Here is a 13,811-nt window from a genome sequence, read left to right as displayed (position 1 = left end):
AGTTCCTCAAATCCGTATAAAGTTAGATTGTTAGACATCTGTGCAAACAGACGGATGTGGATTCTTTCTTGTTTCTGTTTCAGATTCCAGAGAAAGCGAGACGCTGTGTTAGCAAAGCGTGCTTGTGTTTTACTGAAACAGATACTCACATCCTGACCTGAAAAAACACTTATGCATTCACAGCCATTACTCTGTCAATGGGAATAAAGGGAAATCTCCTAAATTGTGTTTGGAAAATCTGAAAGTTTACCACAGTAAAGTGATAGATCTACCCTACCTAGACGTGAACAGTGACTCATAGCTTAAGCAAGACTTTTCAGACATTTTCCACAGTTTACTAAAAATAAAGGAGATTTCTGTGAATTGGCTCATATGAAGCATTTAAATATATTCACTATATGTAAAAGTTAAATAAACACTATCATTGATATAGTCAAATAAATACTGAGGTTCAAAAGTCCTGACTGACACTGAAAACACTGATTGAGAACTGAGAAGAGAAAAAAAACGTTACTTTGCTGAACCGCTGCATATTTACTTCTGCTTGGTCAAACAATATTCTTTGAATTCATTGTTTTTGGTTAGGTTTGAATCCAAGGAATGCTTAGATTGGGTGAAGCAAATCTTCTGCCCAAAATCATGCTGGATGTGAAGATCTCAGGAGCCCAAAATAAAGTTCATGACTTATGTTCCCACAGGCACCGAAATACATTTACATTCAGTCATAAACATGATCAGTACTTGCAGGAACCCTTAAAAGGCTAATATTTTTGAATATTTGTACAGAAACAATGAAAAAAAAGTCTTCAGACTGTAAGGAAACTAACAAACAAGTACCTACCTTATAGATAGGAAATATTATACTTAAAAGACAGTTCAGTCAGTCTTCCTGTAAATTATATATATAAAAACATTTTTCACACTATAAGGTCTAATTCTTGCTATTAATAAGACTTTTGCCTCAAACTCATAATTTGCTTATTAATAGTTAGTAAGGTAGTTGTTAAATTGAGGTATTGGGAAGGATTAGAGAAATAGATTATGGTCATGCAAAATATATGCTTTATAAGCAGTAATAAACCTCTAATAATAGGCATGCTAACTACTAGTTGATAGATAGAATTGGTCCCTAAAGTTTTACGAAAATAGGAGTATAAATTATTAATTGCCATATCATTTCTGGTCAAAATTTATATTGTGTTTATTAATTCATAGTAAAATACTGTTCAAATAATCAGAACCTTTAAAAGCACCAAAAATATTTTTGTAGTTTGGGTAGGTTGGCATATTAACATATGCAGAAAATATTATAGAATTATCAATTCACTTCAGAAGGCCTTTAATAACTCCCGGAGCAATGTGGATCACTCTTTTATAATAGATTTATGCACTTTATTGGTGTCACGAATTCAAAGGAGGATTCAGCAGCAATTGTGAAATAAAACAATTTATTTTAAGAGTTCCAACAAGACAAAAGGAAAGAGTCAAATAAAGCAAGTGCAGGAAATTTTCACACAGAGCGAAAATGAGTAAGTGAACCCATGAACCATGAATGTACCCTTCCCCCTAGGAGTGGCGACGCCCCCTGGCACTCCCAGGCGAACTTACCCATCGATTGTAATCATCAATAAGGGAGTGATCCAGAATGTCCTTGGCAGGAACCAAACTTCTCTCCTCTGGACTGTAAAGTCTCTGAAGTCGTGGCCTAATGGTTAGATAATTTAACTGCTAACCCTAAGGTTGTGGGTTCGAATCCCGTGCCGGCAATACCACAACTGAGGTGCCCTTGAGCAAGGCACAGAACCCCAACTGCTCCCCAGGTGCCGCAGCATTAATGGCTGCCCACTGCTCCGGGTGTGTGTTCATGGTGTGTGTGTGTGTTAACTGCTGTGTGTGTGCACTTTGGATGGGTTAAATGCAGAGCCCGAATTCTGAGTATGGGTCACCATAGTTGGCTGTATATCACGTCACTTCACTTAACCTTCTCAGTCCACCAAGTACTGAAATCCACATCCCCTCCATCTCGAGCCCAGAATACGGTTCACCGAAATAAGTTGGTTCCCCATCTACGAGGTGCTGCAGGGGGAGGGGAACCAGAGCCAGCAGATTAATGGGTGAATGAAAAACAGGCTTCAATTTAGAGACATGAAAACTAAAATGAATTCTCCTGTATGCTGGGCTAGGCTAAGAATCTTAATGACAGTAAATGGGCCAATCAATTTTGGGGCAAGTTTATTACAAATGGAGCAGAGAGGAATATTATTAGAAGAAAGCCAAACTTTTTGACCAACGACGTAGACGGGAGGCTTCAACCGGTGGCAATCGGCCGGAGCCTTAGTGCGCACTCCCACCTGGAGGGTAGTCTCACAGGCTCTTCCACATCTGGACAAAGGCGTGAGCAGAGGAGACTGTGACTTCGGATTCCAGACCAGGAAAAATGGAACGCCACCAGAATCATTGTTTAAAAATAAAGTTAGTATGATTCACTCCTGGATGACTAGCCACATTGGAACAATGACCCTACCGAATAACGTTAGACTGTAATATCTCCGACACAAATAACTGACTCGGTTGGCACCCGGGTGGAGGTGTTACCCCATCTAAGACTGTACAAACCTTTGACTTTTAAATCATTGGGTTTTATGTTCTTGGAACCCAGACAATAGGAAAGTGAAAAATCGAAACGACTGAAAAAAAATGCCCACGAGCCTGAGTTAAGATGCTTAGCAGATCTAATATACTCGAGGTACTTATGATCGGTCCAGACGATAAAGAGTACCTCCAAACCCTGTAACCAGTGAAATCATTCCTCCAAAGCTAACTTGACTGGCAGCAACTCTCTGTTACCAAAGTTGTAATTACGTTCAGCGGATGACAAACAATGAGAAAAAAAAGCACAAGAGTGCATCTTGTCATCAGTGGAAGAGCGCTGGGTAAGAACCATGCCTACCCCCACCTCTGACGCATTGACCTCCACCAGAAACTGGCATGTAGGATCAGGGGCTATGAGAATGGGAGCTGAAACAAAGCGGCACTTGAGACTGGTAAATGCAGTTTCAGCTGCACTGGACCACCTGAACGTTCGTCTGGTGGAGGTCAGTCAGAGGAGTGGCTAGTTGGCTGAAATTGCTAATAAAATGACGGTAGAAATTGGTGGATGAGGGTTCAATGTCTTGCCCAAGGGCACCTAAGTTGTGGTATTGCTGGCCTGAGACTCGAACCCACAACCTTAGGTTTAGGAGTTATACTTTCTAACCACTAAGCCACGACTTCCCCCCACCCCCCAACAGCCGTTCAATGCCATTATGCCTGAATGCACTGTAAGTCGCTTTGGATAAAAGCGTCTGCTAAATGCATAAATTTAAATTAAATTAAATTAAATTTTTAATTACATTTTTTATTTAATTTAAATTTAATTATAAACCTTGGAAGGGCCAGTACATGCAGGCTCTCGTCAGGAGTGGATGTGTGTGAGAGGGGCGCTGGACGAGTCAGGGCTGGCGGCTTGTGATGGGGCACACCTGAAGGATATGGAGCCTCATCACCATCGCTGTTTAAAAGCCCAACGCGCCTCTCCTCGGGAGACCGGTCTCTCCCCCGTGCATGCACACTGGTGTCCTCGTGGCTCCAGGAAGGGTGCGTTGAGGGACTCCCGCACCACCAGAGACGTGAGCTGCCGGACCCGCCATCCGGATGAGAACCGCACCCGTTTACACGGCCGACGGGCCAGGATGCTGGGCCGTCCATCCCCTGCCAGCGTCGCGGCCAACGAGAGTGATGCGGTCGCTAGAGGAAGCTGCCACTCCTCGCGCCCTGGACCGAAGTGGGGAGCACGTGCGGCTGCCGGACTCCGCCCCTTACCTGGACCCTTCCTCCATGAACACTTTCCGACCCACACGAACCCTGCAGCACAACGAGGACACCAGATTCCCTGTTGTTTTGGACACTCTTCCCCTTTGGCCACCTTTATCCCCTGTTTTATGATTTTTGTTAATAAAAGCCTCTACGAAGCCTGACGCCACGCCCACTGTGTCTGTCTTGTGCTCCTCCCGTCACAGTATATATATATATATATATATATAAATAACTTAAATAATTTGTAATAATAAATAATTTGTCTGACAGAAGAAATTCATACACACCTAGGACGCCTTGAGGGTGACTAAATCATAGGGTAATTTTCATTTTTGCATAAACTGTCCCTTTAACACACACTAAAGATATTCACAGTGATAAACTTCTTTGCACAAGCTGATTAGTTAATGTTGCATATGCAGCCAATGAGCTTGCTGCTTTACATTTAAATGAGTGATTAGCATTTACTAGAGCATTTCGCAGTGCACTTTCAGAGTTCCTCCGAAAACCTCCACCTCCCCAGTTCCACCTGTATAGATCTGCTATGGGTTATTATAAATGTTATTTGTGCAACAGCAGTATGTCTGAAATACTCACAGCTTTTCAGCATCTCGCTGTATTTATTAGCAGAAGCAAGTTCCTGTTTTTGATTTGCAGCAGCAGCAGTAATCTACAACAACAGCAATAACCAACAGCAACAGTGTAGCAGATCTATTCCACCAAGACCAAATACATTTCCACGCTAAAATCTTCTAAGAGTTGTCATGATAGAAATATGTGTGTGTTTGTGTGTTTACATTAAATGGAAGTATTACTTTTCAGTACAAACAATCCTTAAAGGTCTAAATGCTGTAGAAAGTTACAACCACAGACAGAAATAACTAAGATTCCATTTGTGGTCTCATTATATTGTTTTTGGTGTTTTATGAGCCCAGCCAAAAATCTGCTGGAATAAAAATACCCATCGTCATAAAGCTCAAAACTCACTGCCAATATGACTGAACAGTGTTTCAGAAATTTAGAGACAAAAAAGTGAATCAAACATGATGAGTCAGGATCATTTTATTAGAAAAAAAGTTCATAAATCATATCGTAATTTCAAAACAAACCATGTCCTGTCTAATTTCTCCTAAAATTGCTATTCAGAAGACTCCTTGATAATGAGGTTGTGCACCAACAGGTTCATTTTCACATATTGCCTTCAAATTTACTTTGCTTGTGCTGTTTGACATTTTCATTTTTACTGTAAAACCTAAAAAAAGAAAGAAAGCACTGAAGACAATGATATTTATTTAGTTGTGCCTTGATCTGTTTTTCTCCTTTCTACGTACAGTAGCAGGCAAAGCCGAAACAGAACGGTTTATTGAACAAAAATATGAATCTGTCATTCTCTGAGACATTTCCAAATTAAATCCATTGAGAGACATAAACAGGAGAATGGAGGGGAGAAACAGATGGGAAAAGCAAAAAAACAGTCAATCATTAATACATACATAATGAACATAATGAGAGACAAAGATAAAGACCGAAAGAGAGCACCATAAGAGACACAAATCTTCAGTAAAATATGAGCTAAGAACCAGAGAAGAAGCCTGTCTGACTGTGTTTTGTCTAATCAGCATCTTTGATTTGTTTTCCAGTAAAAATATCCTTAAACCAATATGAATTCACGAAATATTTATTTTATATTTTCGAGAATGGAGACACCGGGGCTAGTTGTCACATCCATCAGAGCTATTCTTTTTGAAAAGAAAGGTACAGTTTAGCACACTTTTAAAAAGAGTACTTTTTATGGAAATAATATATAGAATATTCTCGAATGCAAACAGAATACAATGTCTTCGAACACTTATTTGCATTATGATTATAATTAAAAGAAAATATATTGCACTCTTAATGTATATTTAGTGCAGTACATCTGACCCACTTATAGGTCTTAAGTATATATTTATATGTAATTTCATAATTTATTCTCTTTGGTTAAAGTGTACTGTAAAGTGTACTGACAACTTTCTGCACTTTCTGTTGAAACTCGTACGTATGCATGTATTGAAATATATGTGTTGTTACATTTGCAAGTTGCAGTTTAATTAATTTAAAATCTATTCATTTTCAGTGTATTATCAAAAGTATTTTACATGTGTTTTATGTTAGTTAACACAAAATATGTGTGCTTCTTTAAATCATAACAAAAGACTTTTAAAACATACTATAACTTTAAAGTAAAGCCTTTAAATTGACATTACTGGAAAGTGCACTTTTTAGTTTAACACACTTAAGTGGTCTTTTTTATTAATGTCATTATCTGCCAGTACAATTGTTTTAAATATATACTTTAAAAGGTGTATATTTTTAAAGGGCTACTACTACTATACTTTAAAAGGTGCTGTGGTTGAACAAGGTATTGCAGTCCAAATTCAAAATATTGGAGAGGGTTATTTTTTTTTACCTGGCCCCTTCTCCTCAGACTTGAGGCACATGCAGGTTCCCAGATTGATGACACAAACAGGAACGAGTGCACTTGATGATGAATGAAACGAAATACGCTGTTTTCCGCCAGCGAGCAACCAAGGGTGCTGAAATACAACTGGGTAAACTGGCAGTGAATTAAAACATAGACCAACTTTTCCGGCCCTGAGAATAACTGACTGTAGTATTGTTTTTCAGGTAAACAAGTATTTTAACTTAGCATGTTTCTGCAAACATATTATGATATTTTTATGCTTTAGTAGAGTCAAAATCTTACATACAGCACCTTTAAAGATTTCCCCACTCTTTTTTTCTGGAAAATAAGACAATCATGCTGATTGACAATATTTGCAGTGCATGTTTTCTTTCAGCTCCAGCATGTTGAGCTCAGCTGCACTCTACATCATGATTTATTCTCACCGTCGTATTATAGCAGAGTGTCTGCACAGTGTCTGCTGTATGTGTGACGGTTTATTTGCCATTTCTCTCTGACATGTAAAGACCTTGTCTATATCAGCGTGATGAGTCTGTGCAGTATGGTGTGTGGAGTGTGCGAGCCTCACACAATGCCGTTCTCCTGTCGAGGTTTGTGTGTGCTGCTGCTGCTGCTGATCTGGGGACTGTGCAGGGAGGGAGCCAGAGTGCACAGAAACCCAGCCAGCAGCGTCAGACCCAGACCGCCCCACGCGCTGAACATGGACCAGCCGTACCCGTGACTGATGTCCTCCGGAAGGCCGTACAGGTAGCGTGGGTACCGCGAGAGCTCGAAGTTAATGCCAGCCACACATGTGCACAAGGAAATGATGCAGCAGGTGCCTGTGAAGTGTGATCGCCAACAAAACAACACAGTGAGTTCATAACAACACAGTAGGAACTCAAAGTAAACTCAAGATAAGCATTGTGGATACAGAACACTGCATACTGTGCACAGCAGTAGTATGCCATCACAGGCTTTTTCAATGTTGTTGTTGTTTTTCTTGTCTCAGTAATAAGCTGCCATCTAGTGGTCGTTTGCACTGAGTGCGTCTCACCTCCCATCAAGAAGAGCAGTCCAGCTACATACTGCATCAGCTCATTGTGTTTCCAGCAGCCCAGCGCACCAACCATCCAGCCAAACAGAATGATGGCCACAGCCATACAGATGAAACCTGCCGTCATCCGCTGCAAGTCTGCAGGAGAAAGCAGAGAGCTGAAGGATCGCTTGGGAAAAATTAAGTGCGCTTCACTGTACTGAATGTGCACTTGTAGTGTACTTCAAATCTTAAGAGTATATTATAAAAAAATGGTTCTTGCAGATGGTATTAGTGAAATATATGCACTTTGTTCAATTGTTAGATTTTAAGTTTTAAAGGGGTGGTTGATAGCAATTTCACTCTTTTAATGTTAGTTAGTTTGTAATGTTGCTGTTTGAACATAAACAATATCTGCAAAGTTGCAGCGCTGAAAGTTCAATGCAAATGGAGATAAAATTCTGGCGGTTTAATGCCTACAAAAACAGCTGGTAAGGGACTACAACGAGCTTCTTCCCAGGTCCATTACATCACAATCCTAGATAAACCCCGCCCCTGGGAACATTTCACATAGCAATCAGAAGTGTTATACATGGTGTACCGTTGCTGTATAAAAGCTGTAATCAGGATAAAACCAGAACAGAAGCAGTAGCATTTACAAACAACAGTGCATCTAAAAGTATGAGAAAACAACAAACAAACATACCATTAAGAGCCGTGCTTCCACAGGTTTTACACGACCCTCTTCATTAATATTCTCTGCATCTCAATCAGGATCAAATTGATCAGCAATATAGAGGACTTCATTGTTTATAATACAACCGGAGCACATTCTGAGCTTGAGAGGGGCGGGATCTTCAGCTCGAGGCGCTTTAGCCAATCACAGCACACTGAGCCAGCTGACCAATCTCAGCCCATCGCGTATTTTTGAGGGAGGGGCTTCATAATAACAGGAAATAAATCAAGGTGTTTGTCAGAGAAGGGCCAGATCGGTGTGGGATAACAGTCAATTATGTGAAAAATAATGTTTTTTAAAAAAAACAAAAAAAAAACAAAGCATGAACACATGTTAGACTGCACCCCATAAACACAATCAAGACTAGAACAAACCCAGTAAACCACCCCTTTAAAGTAAATTTTGAAGCATTGCTGTAATAATCTTTTTGTGCTTTAAAAAAGTACACTTTTTTAGTATAAATGACATGTAAAGCATGTAATATTACATTAAGCATCAGTTTATCTACTAAACTGCATTATGTAACGACAAATGAAGAGTTCATTTACAACAACATATAACTTTTAACCATTTTCAAAAATCATGATTTTTCATTGTGCATTCCATTAATCTCAATCAAACTGCAGTTGGGTTATTTTGATTAGGTTAACTTAAAAATAACAAACAAATACAGCTAATAAAACATGAAAAACAGTTATCTGTTTTTGCAAATGTATTTACATACAGTACCATACATTTTCAATAGAAATGCTTTTAAAGTATAATATATTTTTCACATTTGGTAGTATACTTTTAGCCTTATTTCAAAGACAACAGAGCTAATTATGAAATTATAGACAAATAAGCATTTAAACATACTTAACTGACTCAGTGAAACACTGTTACGTTCAACTAACGGCATGTCATATAAATGTGATTTTATACGTTTTCATTAAACGAACATGCAATTAAGTGTCTAAAAACATTCAGTGTATGTGTAACAGTAACACTTTATTTTAAGGGGTCTTTGTTACATGTTACATGTTCTTACTATTACAATTAATATTAATTATGCATAATTACATGGAAGTAACCCTAAGCCGAACCCTACCCATATAGTAAGAACGTAGTTAATTAATGTTCCTCAGTACTTAAATGTAGAATTACACTGTAACAAGGGCACCTTAAAATAAAGTGTAACAGTGTATGCTTTTAAATTGTATTATTGCACTAATAAATATTTAACTTTACTATGTAACATTGAAATTAATCAGTAGATACATACTACTACAACAGACAATATGTTTTTCCATTGTACCAATATTTTAAAAAATAAACTTAAATCAAACACATCGTTAACTCTAACCGTATCCCAACTCAGTAGTAGCAAAACTGTTTTGAACTACAGCATGAACCTAATAGGTATTAGGTACATTGTATCTAACAGTTAAAGCTAAACTTTGTAAATGTTGGCGCTCTAGCGGTTAATAAACAGAACTGCACGCATCCCGCGGAAGAACATTCTAACCGGAGCTACTTCTCCGAGTTTGTGTCTATGGCGATTCACGCAGGTATGTGTAACTCCGCAGCGGTGACGACCCGAACAGGCGAACAGGCTACAATATAGTCCAAAAATGATTATAAATAGACCTTAGTGATTTGGGATGAGATTAAAAGCGGTTTGTAGATTAATTTATGATGTACTCGTTCATTATAGACATTTAGCAAATTTTGTACACAGAAAAAGTAACATAGTGTTGCTTTAATTAATCTATTAATTAATCTGTTTGGCGTATTGGTCCATTAAGTGCATTAGTTAGTACATGCAACGTGTGTAACAAGAACACCTTAAAATAAAGTATAACTCCAATATTCTTAAGTGTACTTTTTCACAAGGAATACATTCAATACAACAGACATAATGTCAGCACAACAAGAGATGCACATCTTGTCTTTGAGCTATTTTATCTGTCAGATCGTCAACTATAAACATCTCTCGGTTTATTACTGTGATGTTGTTTTGCTACTGAATAAATCGCTACATACATGAATGTGACTTGACTTGAATTCACAGATTTAAAACTTTCACTTAACTTAACATTGTTAAGCTTTTAAAACTAACTAAAAAAACTTGCCCCCCCCCCCCCCCCCCAAAAAATAAAAAAAGTTTTAATCTAGTTTGTTACAATGCAAAAAGATTTGGACATTCAAAAACTGAAATACTGTGTAATAATGTCTAGCACACAACACACCTCCCTCTGCAATAACCAGTTTAGTGTATGCATTGTGCTATTTTAGTGCTTACATACCTCATCATATTTGCCCCTTGTGGTGAATATACAGACAATGCATGCATTTTCATTGAACTTTTCCTCATTGCTCTACAAATTAGACATTTATATGTCATTATATAACCTAGTAATCTTAATAGTTTAATAGCTATGATGCTGTTTTTTAAATCAAATCTTTCCAAATAATCACTGCATCTAACAATGCTTTGGGAAACAAAACTGTTAATCTTAAAAAATAAAGCATATACACAAGCCCAAATAGGAAATAATAAAGCAGTAACTGAACAATCCTGAAATATTGGTGTCACATACTTTAGAGCAGTCAATGCAATTTGGGAAAGAAATCAATCGTATCTGTGTGAAAGTATTCAGATGTAACTCTCTTTGTAATCGTTAACGTTTTCATAAGCAACTATAATTTAATTTAATAAAAAAAAAAGAGTTACATTTATTTCTTTTTTTTTCGACATGATCTGACTTACGGAGAGCATGCCATTCGTCTTGTCTTATTGTCTTGGTGATGTTCACTGGCAGATTCCGTGGGATATTCACAGACGTATAGTAATACTTCAACGGAGTGCAACGCTGAAGCAAACCTGTGGAAATTCACAGAAACAATCTGATAACTTCAGCCATAGTAGTGTAGATCAGATGATACATGTGTGTTTGAAAGTCTACATAGAGAAGCAATCTAGACACATTTCATAAAAACATCTAAACACATATTCAGGCCCTTAACTTTGGTCCCAATGCCTTCATTTCAATAATGATCATTAAAAGTTGTAACCGGACCATAAACAAAATCAAGCAAGAAAGTCAATCAATTCTCATGTCGTGCTGAGATTGACTTCACTTCCTGTCTGGGGTCCCAGTGATGTACTGTACGTGTAAAAATATTTATAACTGAATAATGGCACTTTAGTGGCATGATCTATGGGTCCATGAAGAACCTGTAACATCCATGGGAAATTTATATTGCACAAAGTTTCTCAATAATGGATAAAGGCTCTTTAGAATCTTTACAATAAGAAAAATAACGTTTGCTGTTCACAGAAGGGTTCTTTGGGGAACCCATCCCTGCACTGTAAAAAAAGAAAAGTTGACTTACCTTAAAATTACAAGGTAATTTGCTGCACTTTTTTTAGTTTACTCAACTTTTAAACAAATTAGTTCACTGAATTCACTGAGTAAGGACACATGTCTCCCAACTTAAGATCTTTTGTTCAGCTGATTGAGTTTTTATAGTTTTTTATAAAAAAAAATTTTATATGTAATTTCAACTTTTAATGTTATTTTCACTTGACTTAAAGTATGTTCAGCTGACTAAAAATGTGTTTTTAAACAGCATCACAAGGTTAAAAAAACTAGTACTTGCTTGATATTTTGGTCTAGGTTTTATTTCAAACCAGCAGCAACACATTGGTAACTTTAGCCATACTCATTCTTAAAAAAAGTAAATAAATGAGTAGACAGTGCATTTTTACTTTCTCAAAAAAAAAACTCATTCTGTATGATTTATAAGCGTTTTGAAAAATGGGGACATGGGTTATGTCCTCATAAGTCACCCTCTCCTTGTAATACCTGTGTCATACCCATGTCATTATACAGAGTTGTGTCCTGATATGGCACAAAAACATGCCCTCACACATATATATATACTGTATATTGTAAAAATATTTCCATTTGGTTACAATTTGATCCCAGCAGGAACACTCTGAAAAATATATATATAATTTTTTTACAGTTTATTTACAATTTTGCAATATACACACTGACAGGAGAGTACTACATCAGTCAGAAACTTGAATGGATTTATGTTTTATACCTGGGTAACATATGTGTGGAAAATGCTTAAACACGTTGATTATTTGTCTAAATTAAACATAATTATAAATTTTCTCTCAGACACCAAAAAGAACAGTCGGATTAATCTTTAAAATCGACTGAATTTTAATTAACTCTATTAATCTTCAGGTGAGAACCAAAATCTGCATCTCATGGCCCCGAAAGACCTTATAATTTATAACATTAAGGACAGAAATGTTTTAGAAGCACCAGTGCATCAAAGAAAATGTATATTTTTGAACCACTTTTTAACTCTATTTCTGCTTTTGTCATTAGAGTGATCACAAGGAACTAAAAACAAGAAACAAATGTACTGAACCAGAGAAGGTTAAGTGAGTTTGCCCTTAATAAAAGGGCCTCATGGTCTCTTTGGACCTCAGATGGATCCCATTGCCCTGACAGTCTCCATCTGTTTCTGTATTTGAGCTGAAATATGATAAATGTGAACATAAGCGTGTGGTTGGTGCTGATGTTAGAGATCAGCACCTTGGATAGCGCCAAACATTCTTCAACACTCTTTCACACAGGTTCAACAAACACATAAACACACTACAGCTGTGCAACATCAGCTTCAAATCTGGGTACTGCTCACGTGTGGCCCATTTAGCATCATCATCACCTTTAAAAATCAGGTCCTCGTTCTCCAGATCGAACCCTTCTCGGTGGCATTTCCTCCAGAGTCCGGTTGTGGTTGAGTTGTAGCGGCGGCTGCAGCGCGCTTCCGTGACCGGCTCAGGGTGCGGGGATTCCCGCAGAGGACTCGCTTTAGGTCGCATCCTGAGTGGGAGGTTCTGGTTGGAGATGTATATGTATCCTGGGTCATTTCTCTTGCTGGCGTATTTTTTGCATCGGTCCCGGTGTTTCCGCGCATCTGTTTCGTACCAGTAGTCCGTGCTGATGGCCATGGTCAAGAGCCCGATGGAGCAGAAGGCCAGGAAGAGCCCCGACGCCGTTAATATCCTCATGATGCCTGCGCACAACTGTCACATCTTCCGCCGAGCCCATATCATCCCAGGACATTACACATGATTAACCCGACATCACAGGACATTACACATGACACATGCTCCCGGAGCTCTAGACAGACATGTTTGTGCCTCTGCTGCTGCTCGCTTGGACTCGGGATGAAGGAGGACCAATCCCGACACTGATGATGAAAGCGCCCCGGATTCGTCAGACAGCAGCTGGCATGCCGATGTTTCCGTAAAGGAATTTCTTTTGAATCTTATAAACGTGTCAGGGTGATATTATACCCAATAAACATTTATTTTTGATGGATAAAAAGGTTAAGTCTAATGTAGGAGCTTTAAGATTTTCTGCCATTAAAACTTTTTTATTGTTTATTATTATTATTAAGCGGTTTGTCCTGAACAACATTTATCACTCTAATTGGAAATAATGTGGGATGCGTGAGACAAGTTGTCACATATTGGGGGTCTCCCCCAAACTATTCCCACAAAGTTGGAAGCATAGAATTGTCCACAATGTTGAATGCAGAAGCATTTAGAATTCGCTTCACTGGAAGAAAGGTGCCGAGCTCAACCACTCCATCCCATGTTTGGTATTGAGGCTGAAGATGCTTGGATTGAAACCCATTCTTTGAAGCTCCGGCCGCATGGTTTTTGA

At 38.2% G+C, this 13,811-nt stretch overlaps 1 protein-coding gene across 1 annotated transcript; it reads right to left on the bottom strand.

Annotated features, from left to right (window-relative positions):
- Window positions 1-5,866: 5,866 nt before the first annotated feature.
- LOC132124651 (transmembrane protein 178B-like) lies at window positions 5,867-13,417 on the bottom strand. The gene is made up of 4 exons (XM_059535769.1): window positions 12,805-13,417; window positions 10,823-10,936; window positions 7,356-7,493; window positions 5,867-7,140 (listed from the first exon to the last, which is right to left on the bottom strand). The coding sequence occupies exons 1-4, from the start codon at window positions 13,148-13,150 to the stop codon at window positions 6,884-6,886; spliced, it is 855 nt and encodes a 284-aa protein (XP_059391752.1). The 5' UTR covers window positions 13,151-13,417; the 3' UTR covers window positions 5,867-6,883.
- Window positions 13,418-13,811: the final 394 nt, after the last annotated feature.

Source organism: Carassius carassius, chromosome 43 (genome assembly GCF_963082965.1).
Source record: "Carassius carassius chromosome 43, fCarCar2.1, whole genome shotgun sequence".
Classification (NCBI taxonomy): domain Eukaryota; kingdom Metazoa; phylum Chordata; class Actinopteri; order Cypriniformes; family Cyprinidae; genus Carassius; species Carassius carassius.
The sequence above is the reverse complement of the archived record's forward strand: the minus strand, read 5'-3'. Positions and strand labels throughout refer to the sequence as shown.

What these genes read in the sequence shown, in the direction of transcription:
- LOC132124651 (XM_059535769.1), bottom strand. Translation starts at nt 13,150, where the DNA reads ATGAGGATATTAACGGCGTCGGGGCTCTTCCTGGCCTTCTGCTCCATC. An exon ending in CGAGGACCTGATTTTTAAAG is followed by an intron (nt 10,937 to 12,804) that starts GTGATGATGATG and finishes GAATTTCCACAG; the next exon opens with GTTTGCTTCAGCGTTGCACT. An exon ending in ACTGCTCTTCTTGATGGGAG is followed by an intron (nt 7,141 to 7,355) that starts GTGAGACGCACT and finishes CACACTTCACAG; the next exon opens with GCACCTGCTGCATCATTTCC.